The sequence below is a fragment of the Rousettus aegyptiacus genome, unplaced genomic scaffold, assembly GCF_014176215.1.
Source record: "Rousettus aegyptiacus isolate mRouAeg1 unplaced genomic scaffold, mRouAeg1.p scaffold_m13_p_3, whole genome shotgun sequence".
Classification (NCBI taxonomy): domain Eukaryota; kingdom Metazoa; phylum Chordata; class Mammalia; order Chiroptera; family Pteropodidae; genus Rousettus; species Rousettus aegyptiacus.
Genome location: NW_023416306.1, coordinates 45,919,738 through 45,937,742, shown reverse-complemented (window position 1 = coordinate 45,937,742; position 18,005 = coordinate 45,919,738). Strand labels below are relative to the sequence as shown.

The window sequence follows — 18,005 nt, the reverse complement described above, 5'->3', positions numbered from 1 at the left end:
ACTTTCCCTTCTAATAAAACTTCTCTTTTCTACTATATAAAAAAAAAGATATTAAAGTTAAAAAAAAAAGAAAAGAAAAACTGAAGAGAATAATTGATTTTATGTTCAATTTATTTAACGTTTATTACAACTTAATAGTCAACCTGAACACACGCATTAGATATTTTTAGTTAAACCTCTTTTTAAAACCTTGGGAGTCACTAGGGAGTATGAACTGGGGGGAAATAATTTACCCTGGTAAGCTCACACATCAACGAGGCAACCAGCCTGGGATTAAAAATCATGTTTGCTTTCTCTAGGTATACTTGGGAAGCTGCAATTTAAATCTGGAACCCCTCACTTCTGTCTAACGTGTATCCTGTTTGTGTCTCATATCCTGAATCAAGCTAATTACATAACTGGGCCTCCCTGGCAGGTGTGAGACTATTTTTAGGGAAGATGTATCTTTGTTGAGAAGTAGATTCAAACAAACATGTAGGTTATTAGCCTCCATAGAACAGGTAAGGCTGGCCGAATTTCCTCCATAGTGGATGTATACAGCATAAGAAATGTTGAGTCTAATTGAACCGTGAACTGTTGTCCATTGCTTAGAGAACATGCAAATCTTTCTCCTGCTTGGTAGAGGAGGAGGTAACATTTCTTCGATGGAGCTTTTAAATAAATTCATTTTTGGTGCTGCGTTATTTTCAAATTTTAGGTCCTGCACCAGATGTTGTCTCAGACAAAATCTATCAGATCAGCAAAACAATTGAGGAATATGCCATATGTCCTGATCTTCGAATTGACCTGTCTCGACTAGGAAGACAAGAATTTGACCTGGAGAACAAATTCAAACCATTTAGAGGTAATAGAGAGATTATATTTTAAAGAAGTCAGGGTAACTCTGTGGATGGGGATGACTCTGGTTTCTGCATGGGAGTACACACATGAAAGCGATTGAGTTATCAATCTCAGGAGTGACACTTGATAAATAGATGTAATCTGAATGTGATGCAGAGAGTAATGAAAGCGGCCAGGATATTCAGAACCGGCGACTTTCAAAAACTACTTTGCAGGCTTTATCATTTTTGACATAGGGAAAGTTTCACAGCCGACTCTTTTATAGTATTCCAAGGATAGACTGTGAAATGCCAAAATGTCTTTGTGTTTTCTAAGAATTCAGGTGAAGATGCTGGAATACTTTTGTAATTTTATTTAGTTGTCCAAGAGAGCTAGATCTTTGGTGAGCTCAGGTTCAAGCACATTGCTGCAGCCACTTTGCTGGTTTGGTGAGTTTTTAAAAAATGCTACAGATACTAGGAGGTGGGTAGAGAGATTTCCTGACTCCCAAAAAGAATTTGTAGATAGTTGTTTAGGACAGTTTATGTGCTGTGTTCTTGCCATTTTAAATGTTGAGCAGGGCTTCAGTTAATTGGAAACAAATCAGTCTTGTCATTTCACCTTAAAGGGTCAAGAGCATGAACCATGTGAAATGAACCTATAAATTTCACTGAATTCTCTTTGCTTCTTTGCTTTTTACATTTATGTTTGTACTATGTGTTATCTGCTATAAATACCAAATCTATTTAGGTAAGTGGTTCAAGAATTTAAGAACCAGAATGAAATTGCCAAAATTATTAATTATAGAACGAGTAAAACTTTTAATTCAAGACAACCTTTTATTTTATAGATTAATTTTTTGTTGTACAAAGTTTACCATTTTAACCATTTTAGGTGTACAGTTCATACAAATTAGTTTTTAATTGATTTATTTTATAGATTAATGTCCTCTTCATGTCAAAAGATGATGAAAAACCAAGTTTGTTCCTTAAAAAGTAATTATATTATATTTGAATGGACACATGCACTGTACTGATTAAAATGCAAAGGAAAATATTTTTGGCTGTATATTTGACCAAATGAAGAGATAATTTCATAATACATATTAAAATCTCATCCATTAAATAAATATTGTACCTGGATTTACTGAAAATCGTTAAAAGTGGATTGGTAATATCTTTAGTGCAGGCTTAAATATTTTAGGATTCCAAAGTAGTATGTATTTGAAACATTTGAAAAGCAGTACATGTAAGTTTTAAAATTTAACTATGAATGTAAAAAGACAGGCTCATGGACAAGTTTTAGCATCTAAAAGTCAACTAGAAGCTTTTCTAGGAAAAGAACCTCCTGAGTATTATTATGTACTGATTGCCAAGTTTGAAAAGTGTAATGTGTTCTGGGTCTTATGTATTTGTCAAATAAATGGAAAAGACTTGTTTTGGATTCCTGGTCATTGGGTGGTGCTGGACACTGGAGAACATTTGTATTTAATGAGGATTTCTAAATTTCTGGCACTCACCCTGAAATTGTTACTAGATTGGACACGTAAGAGATTTCACACAAACTCAGGAATATATCCTTCATCACTAACTCTAAACCTGGATCTGGTTGGCACAATGGCATTAGGAAAATAGGAGTCACTGCTGAGGTCACTCTTTGATTTGTTTCACGCCAGCTGAGTCATTCTTTGGCCAGCCCCTATAGGAGAGGCAACTGGGTGTGCCAAGATGCCTCTTAGCATTGAGGTTGGTGCATTTTTGGGGAGGGAGGAGGCAGAAAGAAGGTGGGAATAGGGATAACAGCACAGTTTTATCTTAACTATTTTATTCTTTCAGTTGATTTTTCACTTGCAAAGAAATGAACAACTTGATATTGTTTACACTCATTGATAACCTGAAAAGTTTTTACCACTTTGGTTGTGTCTTCATTTGTGATTTTGCCTATAAATGGACACTGTGCTTCTCAAATAATGTGTGGGGTTATGATGGGCTTGTGATCAGTTTTATGTATTAGGGTAGTGATTATTTTTACATTTCCATGTATCCTTCATGGGTACGATCATTGATGTTACCTTTTGCTTTCTTATCCTTAGTGGAGATAGTGGACCCAGTGGATATCTATCTCAATCTCCTTCGGACCATCTTTGACTTTAATGCTATCAAGAGTTTGCTGACTGGGCCTGGCCAACTGAAGATCCGAGTTGATGCAATGCATGGAGGTAAGCTTGTCTTCTGCCTTGGTGGGCAAGAAATGTTAAGGAGACCTCGACACAGGTTGAATTTCTGGGATTATGAGGAAGGTTGGATTCACAGATAGTCGCACAACATATGTATGTTCAGATATTTGGAATGTTCCAGAAAACTTCGGCATTCTAATTTCTCCCTTTTGATGCAAATGAAAACTAAAGCTTGAAAAAATAAATTTGAGTTGTTAGAGTGTAGCATGGATAGAGTAAAACTGTGGTCATTAAAATTTTTTTGATCACAGTACATGCACATAGTTTAAATAGTCAAATAGTTCAAAGTTCATTATAAAAAAAAAAATCTATCCTTACCTCCCCCACCCTCATTTCCTGCTTTCTAGAGGCAACTTTTTAAAAATTCTTTTAGTTTTTTTTTTTTTTTAAACGATTCATCTCCCTATTACCAAAAACCATGAACATACTACTTCTTAACAAGTTTTCGATTTTGGGCATTACTGACTTCATACTATGGAAAATAAGATTGTAGCTCTTTTTCATCCTCTCCATTCACCAAATCTAGGCACATTTCCCTAAACTAATTATATGACCATTTTGGTAAGATCAGTATTCTACAATGTCTACATTATCATAATACTGCTGAGCCCTGCAAAATACTGTAATTATGTTTTCTTTACAGCACAACTTTTTTAAAAAAATTGTCTTGGAATTAGTAATTAACCCCCATAGTCTCCTGGTGTCTAAATCTTTTCTCACTTCATTGTCCTGGAGACCTCTAATCTGTTCAGTTCTGCCCTGGTTGCTCTGGGAACTGCTATCATCCTGGACTTTTCCCTTATCATCATTCTAGTAACTCTTTTACCCCTTTCTTAATTTAACTCCTATTTCTGGATCCTTTGTCATCCATTTTCTTGACTTACTTCTAAGTTTTGGAGGAAATACATTTTCTAGAAACTCTGTGAGTGGAAGTTGATGGGAGGTAAATATTTTAGGTCATCGCATATCTGAAAATGCCTTTTTTCTATGTTCACTCTTAATTGATATTAGTCTGCATATAAAAATCTAGGTTGGATATCATTTTCCTTTAGAAGTTTGAGGGAATTGCTCCATTGTCTTATGGCCATTTGTATCGAATCTGAGAAATCCGATGCTGTTCTGATTTTTTAAATCATTGTATGAAATCTTTCTTTTTTTCTTTTCTGGAGGCTTTTAGGGTCTTTGACTTATCTTCAGTGTTTCTACCTTCATAGAGATGAGTGTTAGCGTGGGCCTATTTTCCTCTATTGTGCTGGGCACTTGAAAGATTCTTTTAATCTGCTAATTTGTGCCCTTTAATTCTGGGAAATTTTCTTGAATTATTTCTTGGATGATTTCCTTCATTATTTTCTCTTTCCTTTCTTTCCAAAATGGCTATTGTTTAGATATTGGCCCTTCTGGATTGTTGCTTTAATTATCCTATCCTCCCCCCCAACTCATTTTTCTTCTCTTTGTTTTGTGCTACTTTCTGGGAGATTTCCTCAAATTTATCTCCAATTCCTTCCATTAAGTTTTTCAGTTCCACTATCATATATTTATTCTTCTCACTTTTTTTTCCAAATAGTCTTTTAAAAAATATCACCCTAGTTATGTTTCATGAATTCCATATCTTTTTTAATGTCAGGTTTACTGAGGAATAATAATAATAATAATATATATATATAGTAAAATTCATACCTTGTAGGTATACAGTTTGATGAAGTTTACATAACTACATATATAGTTATGTAACCACTATGACAATCAAGACATAGACTATTTCCCTAACTTCAAAAAGTTTCCTTGTTGCCATTATAGTCAAACCTGTCCTCCTATACTTAGCCTCTGGCAAGTGCTTATCTTCTCTTTGCACCCATAGTTTTGCTTTTTCCAGAAAGTCATATAAATGGAAACATACAATATGTAGCTTTTTGCTTCAGGCTTCTTTCACTCAGCATAATGTTTTAGAGATGCATTCCTGGTGTTGTATTTATCAGTACTTATTCCTTGTTATTACTGAGTAGTAATCCATTGTATGGATGTACCAGTTCATTTATCTGTTTACCAGTTGATATAATTAAGGGTATTTCTAGGTTTTGGCTACTACAAACAAAATTTCTATAAACTCTTGAGAACAAGCCTTTATGGAGATATATGACTTCATATGTCTTAGATAAACACCTAGGAGTGGGATTGCTGGGTCATATGATAAGTGTATGTTTAACTTTAATAGAAACTGCCAAACTGTTTTCCAAAGTGGCTACCATTTGCACTACCAGAACTATATGAGAGCTCTAGTTTCTCTGTGTCCTCACTAACACTTGGTATTGTCAATTTCAGTTTTTAGCCATTCTACCGTATCTTGTTGACCTCTATTAGATTATTACTGATACATACTTTAAAAGCTTTCTTCTCTCTGTATAGTTTCCATTTCCTCCTGGTCACTTTTTACTCTTTTTGTTCTGGTCTCATGTTAAATGTATTCCTCAAAACTTTGGTGATCCTTAGCTGTCTGACGTGTTTAAAAGTGAGGACACTATCTCCATGAACTTTACTCTGAGATCATGTTCCTAGTGAAGTATTTTTAGGTTCTTAGCATTATCTGGCCTAGAGGGAAGAAAGCTTCTCTTTCCAAATAGTTTGAGGATTATTCTGGGTTTGGGCCTCATTGTCCATCTCTGAATCAATCACTCTGGCTGAGGAATGGAGAATACTGATTGAGCAGACCTAGGTCACCTCCCCAGCCTTAGGAGAAGTGGGATTTAGTCATTCCCAGATCACATGAACTACAATGGGAAGGGGGTTGGTTTTCCAAAGGAAACCCAAAATGCTGCTACTAGATGAAGGAGAAATGACTGATGAGCAGGAAAAATCAAGACAAGTTCACTATTTGAGGTTTGTGTTATATTTATTGAAAAATAAATGGAAAACAATCCTTTACATATATTTCAGCCAATAGGATTATATGCCGGTCCTCAAACGTGCTGTGTATTCTATCTCAGGCTTCGTTCCCTTGCTCATAATATTCTTTTCATTTAGATGTCATCCTCACTCCCCACCCCTGTCAAATTATACTTTTCCTTCAAGTTCCCCAGAAATGCTGCCTCCTTCTTGAAGCCTTACCTGTGGTCATTCATTCTCTTAAGCCATTGGATCTAATTATTTTATAAATATACATTAACTACCATGAGTCTTACCATTGTAGCCACTCATCTGCAAATTTCACTCATCCCAATACCAGAGTAAGAGCCCAATAATATAGGAACCATGTGCTTTGGGTCCCTTGAATATAATCCCCTCCATTCCTAGCATAGGAGGAGTTCCATGTTAGGAACTCCATAAATGTGTGTTGAGCTGCAGAGCACTATTCTTTAGCATTTATTTTGTACAATGTGCTTAGTTTTATATGCTTCAGTGGTTTACAGTGTTTAATTATACACTTGGCAGAGTTACGATGATTGCAGAGACAAAGAACATTGCTTTTGCATATATTTAGCTAAAGCTTTTAATACATAACAAGCAACAGACCATGCATCATTATTAAGTAGTTGATTTCTTTCTGGTGACGTTTTAGAAAAGTTTTGGAGAAAAATTTTATGTAACTGGATTATTGAATACATCTTCTCTATATCTAACACAGTAACTGGCATGTAATAGCTACTCAATGAACAGTAGTTAAAGTAAATGCTAGTCTGTGTTGTGTCTTGAAAAACTTTTGCTTGTAGAATTTATATTTTTTCTGTGCTAGTAAATGGCCTTTCTTGTTGTAACCAGAACAAAATACTCTTGGGAGTTCTGCAAAGATTTCACATTGCTGTGTATCTTTTTTTAGTTATGGGACCCTATGTGAGAAAAGTCCTGTGTGATGAGCTGGGGGCCCCAGCCAATTCTGCAATAAACTGTGTTCCGCTGGAGGATTTTGGAGGGCAGCATCCTGACCCAAACTTGACATATGCAACAACCCTTCTGGAAGCTATGAAAGGAGGGGAATATGGATTTGGAGCTGCATTTGATGCTGATGGGGTAAGTAGGAATGTTTTTCACCTGCTGACTCTTTTACTATATAATGAGTCAAGGATTGGAAAACAGAGAATTAATGAACGCATCTGGGGCTGACATATTTGGGGCATATGAACCCTAACTGGCACTGCGTCTGCTCTTCTGTTCAATGGATAAGTATTGCAACTTAATAGCCATTACTGTTCTTTGTTCCTGGTAAACATCATGTTATGAAAATGTTATTTTAAAAAAATATTCATGCAATAAAACTTTATTTATGACCGGTTTTGTTGAAAGCACCATGTTAAGGAACCAGCTGTTTTAGCATAAGCCCTGCTCTCCATTCTGTTTGGGGGACACTGTGAATTAAGAATATGGAGACTACTGAAGCCTGAGGTAGTCATCTACATTTCAACAGCTGAGACACATTCTTAGTTGTGTCTAGATCCTGGGGCCTACAATATTCAGGGATTTAAAAAGAAGGTTTCCAATGCCTCTTTGGCCTCATTTGAGTTCTTTTCAGTTGTTTAAATATAAGATGGCAGTAAAGTGGCTTCTGATGGTTATGGGAATGGGCTGCTAGGAGCAGATCTTCTTGTCTGATTATTTTCATACATTTTCTCCCACAGGACCGGTATATGATCCTAGGCCAAAATGGTTTCTTTGTGAGCCCTTCTGACTCCCTGGCCATCATTGCCGCCAACCTCTCTTGCATTCCATATTTCCGTCAGATCGGGGTCCGAGGGTTTGGGAGGAGTATGCCCACCAGCATGGCCCTGGACAGGTAAGCAAGGCTGTAAATGTGAAATACTTCGTGGTAGGCCCCGATATCAATGTTCCCTTTGCAGGTAACTGTTACTCATTCCCCTTATTCCACTGGGAACTTGTTGGAAGCATGGAAACTTAGACATGGATAGTGTACTGGGTTGCAGCATGAAGAATCAGGTTTGTCACTTCTTAGCTGTGGAAACTTAAAGACTTATTTGATCTCTGTGCCTTGATTTTCTTATCTTTAAAATGAGGATGAAAATAATATCATCCTTACATGGGTTGTATTGAGGTAGGAGGGCAGTGATTCATGTAAAACATTTAACATAGTAAATACATCATAAATGTTTAGTAATAGGACTTAACAAATACGTAAATGAACATAGATTTTGAGGTCAGATAATATTATGTTGAAATGCTAGCTTGTATCATTAACATTGCAAAAATAGGGATAATCCTGAATAGGTTTGTTGTGAGAGTGAAATGAGATATGTATGGAAAGTGCCCAAAAGGATATTCACTTAGTAGATCAAACAGTGTTAGATTTCTTTCTTTTTGCCCTACCCATCCCTAATATCTTTTACCTTATCTTATCGAACAGTGAATTTCAGAGTCTAATATTTTCGAGTAACATGTATTATTAAGGAAGCAGTACTTGTGTATGGTGGAAAGTTAGAAAACACAAAAAATAAGTAAACATCATATCTCTCCCTTTGAGTTACCTATGTTAATAGATAAATGTATATTCCCTATTGGATTGCTTTCTATACATATATAATATACATATGTAATTATAAATCATATGTAATATATATAATATTTATACTATGTAATACAATTGCCTTTGTGTAATACCAAAAAGAGATCTGAAAGTAGACTGCTTCATAACTTATTTTTTTCTTTTCTATCAACAATCTTTAGCTTTGAATTAATACACTTTATGTCATCTAAAACAAAGATTATATTTAAATTTCCCCCAAGCATTCCCAAAGTGTCTTTAATTGATGGTTTACCCAAAGCATCATCCCATGTAAGATCATACATTGCATCTGATTGTTATATCCCTTAAGTCTTTAAAATCCAGCACAATCCTTTTCTCTTGTATTCAGTGACAGTGATTTTTGAGGAGAATTGACCAGTTGTTTTACAGAGTTCCACCTTCTGGATTTGTATGGTTATTTCCTCATGGTGTTATTGATTCATTCATGAGGTAAAATTTACATACGGCGAAATGAGTAATCTTTAGAGTACAATTCAATAAATTTTGAAAAATTATGCATCAGTATAACAACCATTCAGAATAAGATATAGAACATTCTCATCACTCCAGAAGTCCCCCTGTACCTCCAGTATCCCATAAGGAACCATTGTTATAATCTCTATTGCCATATTTACATTTTTCCTGTTCTTAAATTTCACATAAATTGAATCATATACTATATACTAGTTTGTTACCATTTTTTTTTTCATTTAATATATATTTTTTGGTTTATCCAGATTCATCGTATGTGTCAGTAGGTCATTCTCTTTTGTTGTCATGTAGTATACCAAACTATGAATATATCACAATATATTTTTCCAGTCTTCTGTTGATGGACATATGGATTGTTTCCAATTATTAGTTATTGTGAATCATGCTGCTATGATCATTTTTATACAAGTCTTTTTGTGGACACATCTTTATTTCTCCTGAATAAATATCTAGGAGGAGAATGCTATTATAGAGTTGATGTATGTTTAATTTTACAAGAAACTGCCAAACTGTTTTCCATTTTACACTCTTATCATCATCATCATTTGGTGTTGTCAGTCTTTTTTATTTTAGCCAAACTAGTGAGTGCAAAATATTATTTATTTTGGTTTCGATTTGTATCATCCTAATCACTAGTAATGTTGAGCTCATTTTTATATGCTTATTGTCCATTCATGTAACTTTGTTATCTGTTTGCTTAATTAAAAAAAATTGGGTTGTCTTTTTATTATTAATTTATAGAAATTATATATTATAGATGATAAGTCTTTTGTGTGATTTATATCTTACACATATTTTCTCCCTGTCTGGTGCTTGCCTTTTCATATTTTTAATGGTGTCTTTGGGAAGTCTAATTTATTATTTTTTTTATTGTATGTTTAGTATATTCTTATTCGTCCTCTGCAAGAAATCTTGGGTTACCCCAAGGCCAGAAAGATGATTTCCCTATGTTTTATTTTTAGAATCATAGTTTTAATTTTTACATTTAAGTCTGTGATGATTTTTAATTAGTTTTTATATGTGGTGTAAGGCAGGGGTTAAGGTTTGCTTTCCTTCCATAACCAAGTGTTCTAACAGTATTTATTGAAAGGAATTTCTTTTCTCCTTTGTGGCTTTTTAAAATATCAACTGACCATACATATGTGGGTCTATTTGAGAATTCTCTATTCTATTCCATTAATCTATTTGTCTCTCCTTATGGCAATATTACATTGTATTGATTATTGAAATTTTAAAGTAAGTATTGAAATCAGATGACTCTCTCGATTCTTTTCTCTTCTTTGCCCAATTAAAAAAAAAATGTGTGTTCTAGGTCCTTTGCATTTCTATATACATTTTAAAATCAACTCATCAATGTCTACCAAAGCCTGTTCATGTTTTGATTGGGATTCTGTTGAATTGGTAGAGCAATTTGAGAATTATTGCATTTTAATTATATTGAGATTTCCAGTTCAGGAATGTGGTATATCAATTTATTTAGTCTTCTTTAATTTCTCATATGTACTTTGAAGTTTAATTTCTTATACGTATGTTTATAGTTTAGTGTAGAGATCTTACTCAGCCTTTGTTAAAATTTATTCCTGAGTATTTTTCATATATTTTGGTGCTATTATAAATGGAATAGTTTTATAGATTTAATTTTCTAGTTGTCTCCTGTTAGTAATTAAAAATACAACTAATTTTTGTAAATTGATCTTGTATTCTTCCATCAGAGGGGAGAAGAATCACATACCTTTGGATGCCCCTCAGTTTACTTCTTTCCCTCAGGTGATATTGATGATGGTCCATGATGATGAACCACCTCAGTTGAAAATTTTTGCCTAACATCACCAAAGAATGGGGTGTATGGCTCCATGTTTTTTTCCATTTGCTTTTGCTTATATCTTTACTTTAAAAACAAAACAAAACAAAAAAAAGATTCAGTAAAATTGTAGAGAACAGGCAAAATGGGACAATCTTTAGACATTGAGAACATAAAGTCATATAGGATCCTGAGTGCTATGTAGGTTATTTAATATTGTGGGAGTATATTTAATAATAACACCTTACTCTTGTACAGAATCTTATAATTTAGAAAGAACTTCCATGTATTTGATCTTCACTTGAACTTTACATTAATAGAGAGGTAATTGGGTAGGCATTACTATCAGCATATTAAAGATGTTAAATCAAGTATCAGAGAGGTTACATTACTTGCACGAGGTTACACAGCTAATAAGAAAGTGACCCAGGATTTGAAACAAGGTCTTCTGATTTAGTTTGCTTTTCCATCTGCCTAGTAACTACAACTTGATCAGGGTGGTCCCTGAGAACCCAGCTGAGAATATTGCCCAACTCTCCTGTGGTGTAGCCAGCAACTTGCCAAACTCTGGCCAGGAGAGGCTGGTTTCTTCTGACAACAAAAACCATTTGTCCTCTTTTCTTGTGGAAATTTCCCAGTACTTCTTGATTTCACTTTATACCCCCTTCCCAATAAATCTCTGTTTCAGTCAGAAACCAGAGGCCTTGCTTAGAGATTTCACAAAGGACCTGTTCTGATATGGAAGTGACCATTTCAAAGGATTATTCATGCTTGCTGGTTGGGATTCAGAATTCTGTGGGGCTCTGACGTGGTGATTTGTTTTGGGTATTTGATCTGGTGTGTAACTCCCAGGTGGATTCTCATGATGGACACTTTATAAGCTTCTTTCTTTCTAGGTAAAATAAATGCAGCTTCAAAATCACATCTTAGTGGTTTCCCATGTAGGTTATTTTTTAAACATTAAAAAAATCATAGGAATGTGCCCATAAATGCCAGACCCCGGAAGAATGACAGCTGAGTAGTTGAGAAACATTAAATAGTGCAATTGCCTTAACTCCTGGGATTCCAGAATAAGTGGGGGGTGGCCTGTACCCTTGAGACTGATGAATTATTCAGACAAAATTTTATTGTTCACAGATAATTGTTGTTCCCTGAGGGAAGACTTGCAGTGTCTTTAATTTCTACCCTTGCAATGTCGCTAAAACAAGGATTCCATTTACCCAAGAATAATACAGTTTCAGCCTTGAAAATGGCATTCTTGTGGGGCTTTGTCATTCTGAATGTGTCTGATTTTTGGTTTCAGATGAGTGTGTGTCACTGAAATAATTTTGGTTCAAATGATTTGAGAAGTAAAGCACATTCAAAGTATATTTATGGCCCAAGGTCTGTCTAAACCCCATGCAGAGGTATTAACTAATCTTCTGTGTTATCCTTCAATAATATTTATGAAGTGCCCATCTGTGCTTGAGGCTGTGTTGAATGCTGTGTAAAAGAAGGCAAACACATGCAGACTTGAGCACTCCTCATTAGAGATATTTATAGCCTCAAACAAGCTAGCATCCTTGGATACACTGTAAGGGAGCCAGACCTAAAATATATGTTTTGACTTCAAGGGAGGCCACATAAGGTCCACCACCCATAAATATGGTGGTGAAGGGAATTAATGGTCTTCTACCCTTTCTTTGCTTTGTGTGCTATCCCTGTTAGTCACCATTTTTCTCACTCAAGAATTATTTACGAAGGGCCTTCTATATCCTAGACATGGTCCCTTGCTCTGGTGGAACTTACAGTGTAATGGAAAAGACAGACAGCAACAAGCAAAGGAAAAGATGTATAAATACAAATTGCAACAGATACTCATTGGAAGTGGACTTGGTGCTGTAATAATTGGTGGCTATGAAACATCCTGCTCAGATAGAATAGCCAGGAAAGGACTCTCCCAGGAGGTTATGGGTAGCAATGAAAGATCAGAAAGATGTAGCTGGGCCTGGCTATGATTCTGTGATCAGAAATGGCCATAAGGCATGTGAAAATACTTATTTTTCAGAATGTAGACTACAGTTATTTGTTGCCAATCTCTAGTCTGAAATATGTTCTGTAGCTTTATCTTGAACACATTCAGCTGGTCTTTGGAATCCAGACAGTCTTAATCCTGCAAGTATGCAAGTATCTACTGATCTGTGATGACCTTGGTCCTTACTTCATCCTGTAGGTCTATGCTGTTTTATATCTAAGATCAGGCATGATGGACTATAGTGATGGAAGAGAGAGCAACATAAGCTAATGTCTAATTGCTTACTCTCTCCATACATTGCTTTTGCTACAGAATGATGGGAATTATTTTGCCTTATCAGATAAAAGTGTTCAGGTGTATCCTGTATTAAAATAATTAAAAAAGAAAAAGCCCTATATTATAGATGTTATCGTTCTGATATTTTCCATAGCCAATTCAGTCAGGATTAAGGCAGAAAAGAGATGGCACCCTCAAAAGGGGCTTACTAAAGATAATTTAATACTATTAACTTAATAACCTGGTCTACAGAAGCATGGGTAAAGTTAAAACAGCCCCCTCCCTCAAATCAAGATAGATGGAGAGGCACCCCAGAACTCACAATAGCAGAAAGCTATTAATTCTCCTAGGACGGAAGGGTCAAGGGAAGGGATCAGGGTAACCATAGCCTGGTAAGATCTGAAGTCGTGAAAGTTGGGCTGTCAGAGAGAAAGTGAACATGTCAGGGAGGCATAAATACCCTAGATTCTCTCTTCTTTTCCTGCCCTCCAATCTCCTGCTGATGTCTCCTGTTGACCAAACCCCACTAGAAACCAGAGGGCAACCTGTGGAGCTCGGCCTCCTAGGGAAGAAAGCAGAGCAGAGAAGGGCATTGAATGAAATGGGATTTCCATTGGGAAAATTGTAAAAAGATTATTCAGTGATGAGTATGATGAACTCAACTCTCTATGCCTGAGGTCCAAAAAAAAGAGGGGAGAGGATGAGACTGGGAGGTAAGCAAATAGAGATTACCCAAAAGATTGGCTGTGTGCTGACTATGCTGGTTATTGTTTGGCCCCTTCTATTGTTGAGTTCAGTTTTCCATTGTGATTTTAACTTTTCACTAAAGAGTTTGAGCATCTCTTCATATGCTTGAGAGATTTTTCAGCTTTCCTTTTCTATTAATTGCTTGTTTCTGTCCTTTGTCCATTTTTCTATTCAGGATTCTCTTTTAAAAAAATGGATTTGCAGGAGTTCATTGTATATTTCAGATAGTAAGCTCTTGTCATTTAGGCACTTCTAATTTTCATTTTTTTTCTTTGGATAAAATTTCAGTCCTGAGCTTTAGTCCTGAGTATCCACAATACTGTCAAAAGTCAACTTTGTTGTGGGTAACTCAAATTTAATATCTGTAACTGGGGACTTTTCTGATTTTCCCTAAAAATTGTCCCTCTTTTGTGTGTTTACTATCTGGGTGACTCTTGTATACCTAAATCTCGAACCTTGGAATAATCCTAGACTTCTGTCTACTTCTTCCTCATTCCCAATGTTAGAAAAATTCCTTAAATGTCTCCTTAGCCATTCTTTTTTCTCCATCTCTACTTTTACTTTTTTAGTTCACGTGCTTATAATCTTTTGCTTTAACTAATGCAATAGTCAATGACCTGGTCTCCCTGCTCTCAGGCCTCCTCTTCAGTCCACATTCTGGACCACCCCAAGGTCAATTGTTTGAAAGCAGGGAGCCACGCATCTTCCTCCCTTGCTAGAAATCTGTGAGTGGCCTCAAATGCCTGCATATATGTCCCCATGTCTGGGTTCTAAAACGTACATTAACTGATTATGAACATGTCACTACATTTCTATCCTGCCCTCTGTACTGCTTCCAGTTCCCCAAATTTAATGGCCTTCCATACTGCCGTGTCTTTGTACGTGCTTCTCTCTTTCCTTAAAATGTGTCCCTTTGCCCCTCCTGTCCCACTTGGTTCTTCCTCATCTTTTAAGACTTGAGTCAAATATTACCTTTTTGTAAGTCCTCCTTTGGTCTTGTGTTCTCTCTACCACAAAGCAGCATGTGGAACTTGCTCTTCATAGTCTCTTTATCACAGTTGTCACAGGCATCAAAACACACTTACTCTTTTCTAATGTCCTGTGAACCCCCCAAAGGCAAAGGTTTTACCCAGTGCCTGGCGCAGAATAGGTTCTCAGTAAACACTTGTTAGATGAATGAATAAGATTCCTTCCCTTTTTGGGTACCTTTATGTGGGAGAAAAAGTAGCTAAAACTACACAGATCTAATCACATAGTTCTAAAGGTTAACCACTATGGACTATCAACACACTTCTTTTGACTTTTGTATGAGTATATTTGTCAATGCTATGACTTGGTTGCACAGGAAAGTATACTTGAATGATAACAAGAAAATGAATGATGTGTAATTGCACAGTGGTCTTTGGATATAATAAAACTGTGCCTGATTTATGGTTTTCATTTATCTTTAGGTAAGTTTTATAGTGAGTCAGATTTTTAGTAATGATATGTGGGTATTGACTGCAACTTCATCAAAGTGAGATAAGGGGAAACCACCACAAAGCAGCTATTTTCTAGTCAATAATTAAACATTTACCACAGTCTGAACTTAAGATCAGGATTTTTTATTTCTTGCCTTGGTGAGTAGGATGAGGAATGGATTTCTTACTAGAACATTTAGGGGGTATGTAGTATTACCTTCCTCTATGGCTTTTGTGTTTACCTACTAGAAAGGATGTTGACAATGATTCAAGCCTATTATTTGATGTTTCTAAGAGTCAATGTCTGATAAACAAGTGATTTCATGCATGTATTTAGTAGAGGGCATTTATGAAGTAGTGGGCTAAAGTGAGAGGAATAAATTGTTAAAATTTAAGACTAGAAGTTGCAGTAACTTTGGAGATTTTTGATAAGCCATCTTTTGTTCAATTATTCTGAACTATCTTGGATTTCTGCTGAGTTGGTTAGAAAAAATTTTTGGATAAGCATTAAGTGACCTAAGTTCCAAAATACATAGTCATCTTAGTCATCCCATGTAAACTGAAAAACTATATTTAGAAGTCAGTTCTCTCTTGTCTGCTGCATTTGCAAGGACTCTTTGCAACCCTTTGATTCTGTCTCTAGAAGGGCATAGTCATTCTTAAGGGTGTCCTGCATGCTCTTCTCAGCCCTTCCACTGACTCAGCCCTCCTTTGCCTTTGTCAAGTCACTTTGACCATGGGTGGAATCAGATAGTGCAAAAAGCCCCTTAACACCACTCTGGGAAGTTGAGGATTAAAACCATTTTACGGAGGGATTCCAATGATGTCCAGCCTGGGGTGTATAACTGAGTGGCATGCAGTGGTTTCTGGTGGGAACATTGACTTCATAGCCTGCCCTTGTTTATAATCTCAATTCTGGTTCTTGCAGGGTCTATTTGGTTAAATAATCTTCTTCCATTTTTATTGTGACTTAAAATATTTATACAATTTAAAAATCAACACTGTTTATTGTTGCAAAGAGGCATGATGTAACTTTTGGGGTTGAGAAAAATGGTCTGTATCTTGGTTATGATGGTAGCTATACAACATAGTTTTACAACTATATATAATATATAGTATTGCCATATATATACACACATATGCGTATGTATACATATATGTATGTCAAAACTCATGGAATTGTATATTTGAAATTGATAAATTTTATTTAAATTATGCCTTGATAAAAGTGATAAAAATAATCAAAACCTATTTATTTAAAAACAAAACAAATTCTCTCTCTTGGGCTTGCCTTTATGATTGGCATCAGGAATCAACACTCTCTCTGAATAACTCTAGTTCCCAGCATAGATGCCTGCATTTACTAGATTGTCAATAAACATCGTGCAGGTCCAGGTGAGTTGAGTGGCCTTTGGAATTGCTGTCCACCGCCTTCCTTGCAGTGGCGAGCTAGAACATAAAATCTTCTTTGGAAAAGACAACTTATGTTTCGAGTCAGAGGTTCTAAGATTTCAAGGTCATTAGTCAGATTTATTGGTGACATAAAAAGATATAAGGAAGATAGGATAGCCCAGCATAACTCTGAAATATATGCTCTGTCAAGCTACCAGAAAAGCTGGTCACTTGACAATGCTTTTAAATGAAGGAGCATAATGATAAATCATCCCAGGCCTGAAGAGTCTTCTGGAGTAAAAGAGTATATACTTTTCATGTGTGCTTTGTATTTTAAAATGAATTTTGTAAGTAACAAAAAAAAAATTTAAAAATGAATTAAAAAAAAGAAGTTTAGAAATGAATTCCAGTCTCATAAGTTGGAACACTGCCTAAATGATCGCTAATATCATCGATTTTACTTTACCCATCAAGCTGAAGGAAGAATAGTAACTAAGAAACATGCACAGGGTGAATCAAGATGCTATCTCAAAGTTTTGCCTGCCCAGCAAAGAGTAAGAGGGTTAATGCATTTTTATTTACAGTGAACTCTATTACAGTATCTTGTTCGATTTTCACACAAACCCTCAGAAGTTTAAGTCAGGTGCTATTACTGACATTTTATTTATAGGAAAAATATGATGTTGAGAGGTTAAATAACTTGCCCATGGTCACACAGCAAGAAAGAAGCAGTCAAAACTCACATCAGATTGTCTGATTCCAAGCCTCATAATTTCTTACTGTTCCTTATTTCTGAGAGCTGGAAAATGTTCTGATTGTACCAGGAGTGAAAGTCATTAGTGTGGGTTTGGTTGTGTGTGTGTGTGTGTGTGAGAGAGAGAGAGAGAGAAAGAGAGAGAGAGAGAGAGAGAACCTATATTGTTCAAAGGGTAGTGTATGACATCAGACAAGCATAATTAATTTCAACCTAAAGATGTCATGTAATTTTGATTTTGAACATCACTACTGTTTAGTAAAGATCTGGAAAAGCAGTTTCCTGGCTTTAACTTAAAACTTCCAGGAAAATGTTGACTGGAATTCAAAGTGAGATTTGAATTTTATACCCTTGTTTTAGGATCTGCTTGAAGTAAGATCGCCAGCAGTGGCTGCATAAAAAATATTTATGAGGTTTCAGTAGCTTTTCTGTTACATGCTATGTAAAGTGGGTTAAGAAGATAGATTCCTTTTAAGAGTTTTTACTCACAGACTACACCGATGACCAG

General features: G+C 35.7%; 1 protein-coding gene across 1 annotated transcript in view; it reads left to right on the top strand.

The window, feature by feature from the left end:
• The window catches only part of PGM5 (phosphoglucomutase 5), a 155,592-nt gene that overhangs the window by 22,449 nt on the left and 115,138 nt on the right, over window positions 1–18,005 (top strand). Inside the window, exons 3-6 of the mRNA XM_016135551.2 lie at window positions 698–844; window positions 2,912–3,037; window positions 6,867–7,057; window positions 7,663–7,817. Coding sequence (XP_015991037.1) covers window positions 698–844; window positions 2,912–3,037; window positions 6,867–7,057; window positions 7,663–7,817 — 619 coding nt within the window. The remainder of the gene's footprint in view (window positions 1–697; window positions 845–2,911; window positions 3,038–6,866; window positions 7,058–7,662; window positions 7,818–18,005) is intronic.